A 1,731-nucleotide genomic window follows, 5' to 3' on the forward strand; every position below is an offset into this window, starting at 1 on the left:
AGAATTGACTCAAAAATGTTGTACATCTACCTATTTATTTAAATTTTTCCTTAATGTTATTTTTAAGTTTAAAAATACCTCTCTTTTAACGAAAAAATAACATGATATTGATAAACATTTTAAGTGAACATGTGACATTTATTTAGTGGTCCACATGAATTTTTTAACCCAACCCAAAAGATCCGACCTATCCATTCTAATAATCCGATCTTTTTAAGATAACCAAAACCACACCGTGTGATTTTTTTTTCTCTCTCCTTCCCCCCTCTTGTTGAGATTTAACACTCTAATCTTATTTTCTCTTGCAAGAAACCAGTTGATAATTTTGCTCTTGAATCTGCAATAATCTTTTTCCCAGTGTGGAGATATAAAAGCTAGTGTAATGAGAAACATAAGTAAGCAGTTTTTACTTTCTCCTTTTGCAATAATCCATGGAATTTTTCACATACATTATAGAAACATCATTTCTTGGCTGCAACAATGAGCAGATGAACTTGACAGTCATTTTGTTTTCGCCTGATGACATAGGCAAAAGCTTCGGTATTCTGACCCAGTATCTCTTCTTTCAAGGGTTCTTATTTTCCTCCTCTTTCCTCCTTCCTTAATTTTTCATCAACATAATAGAACCAGCCATACATTAAACATAATTTAACCAATACAACAACTGTCACAATTAAGCAACATTAATATTAGAACTAATAAATGCACATCCAAATAGTTGAAGTATTATTACTCGGCGTATGATAGAGTGCTAATGCTATTGTGCGCCACCTTCACCGAAAAATGCCGCGAGGTCGACCTCGGAGACATGCAATCAGTATGGAATTGAAGGAGTTACCATCGAAGGGTTCAATCACGAAGTCAGTAGAGAAATTAGATAAGGCAATTACGGTTATAGCTAAGGAAAAACCGATGGAACAATGGCCAGCCCTAACAAAAGGGCTTAAGACCCCGCCGATAATAGCTGGAAGTTCAAATTCAGTACAATATGTGCAGAGAAAGAGTACAACTGTCATAATTGAAGAACCTAAACAGGCAGGAGGTGACAGGAGAACGGGAGAGCTTGGAGCTAAGAGGAAATTGGAGCTACCTTATCAGCCAATTGCAGCGACAAAAAGGAAGAATCTATTTGCTGAGAACAAGATGGCTACTAGAGGTATGAATCTACATTACATAGCTCCTACGATTAAGAATGGAGTTAAAGTGGCCAAATTAGACAAAGAGGTGGTTGAGAGAGCTACTGAGCGATGAAAAATGGTTGTAATAGTGTATGTAGTGGGTGAAACGCCTACTATAGCTGCATTTGAAAGATTTGTCACATTCCAATGGAATTTTATTGCTAAACCCTCAATATACCTTCATAATGATGGGTATTTTGTGGTAAAATTTGTTACTATGGAGGATAGAGATGTTGTGTTGTATTCTGGACCTTATACGATGAATAGCAAACCAGTTGTGGTTAAAATGTGGAATGTTGCTTTTGATTTTTCAAATGAAGTACTGAAGACCATCCCACTATGGATTCAACTTCCTAAGGTGCCACTGAATTGCTGGGAGTATGACTCGCTAAGTAGAATTGGTAGTACATTGGGTGTTCATATATATGCTGATGCTTGCACCACTAAGGTTGAACGTATATCATATGCCAGAATTTTGGTTGAGATGGATGTTACTAGACCTCTCCCAAGACAGATCATGGTGGAAGATCCAAACGAAAGGGAATTCAAATAG

General features: G+C 36.7%; 1 protein-coding gene across 1 annotated transcript; it reads left to right on the forward strand.

Annotated features, from left to right (window-relative positions):
• Nucleotides 1-1,254: 1,254 nt before the first annotated feature.
• On the forward strand, nt 1,255-1,731 carry LOC138893180 (uncharacterized). Its single transcript, XM_070176954.1, has one exon. It carries the CDS (start codon nt 1,255-1,257, stop codon nt 1,729-1,731), a length of 477 nt encoding a protein of 158 aa, XP_070033055.1.

The sequence above is a fragment of the Nicotiana tomentosiformis genome, chromosome 5 (genome assembly GCF_000390325.3).
Source record: "Nicotiana tomentosiformis chromosome 5, ASM39032v3, whole genome shotgun sequence".
NCBI classification, from domain to species: Eukaryota; Viridiplantae; Streptophyta; class Magnoliopsida; order Solanales; family Solanaceae; genus Nicotiana; species Nicotiana tomentosiformis.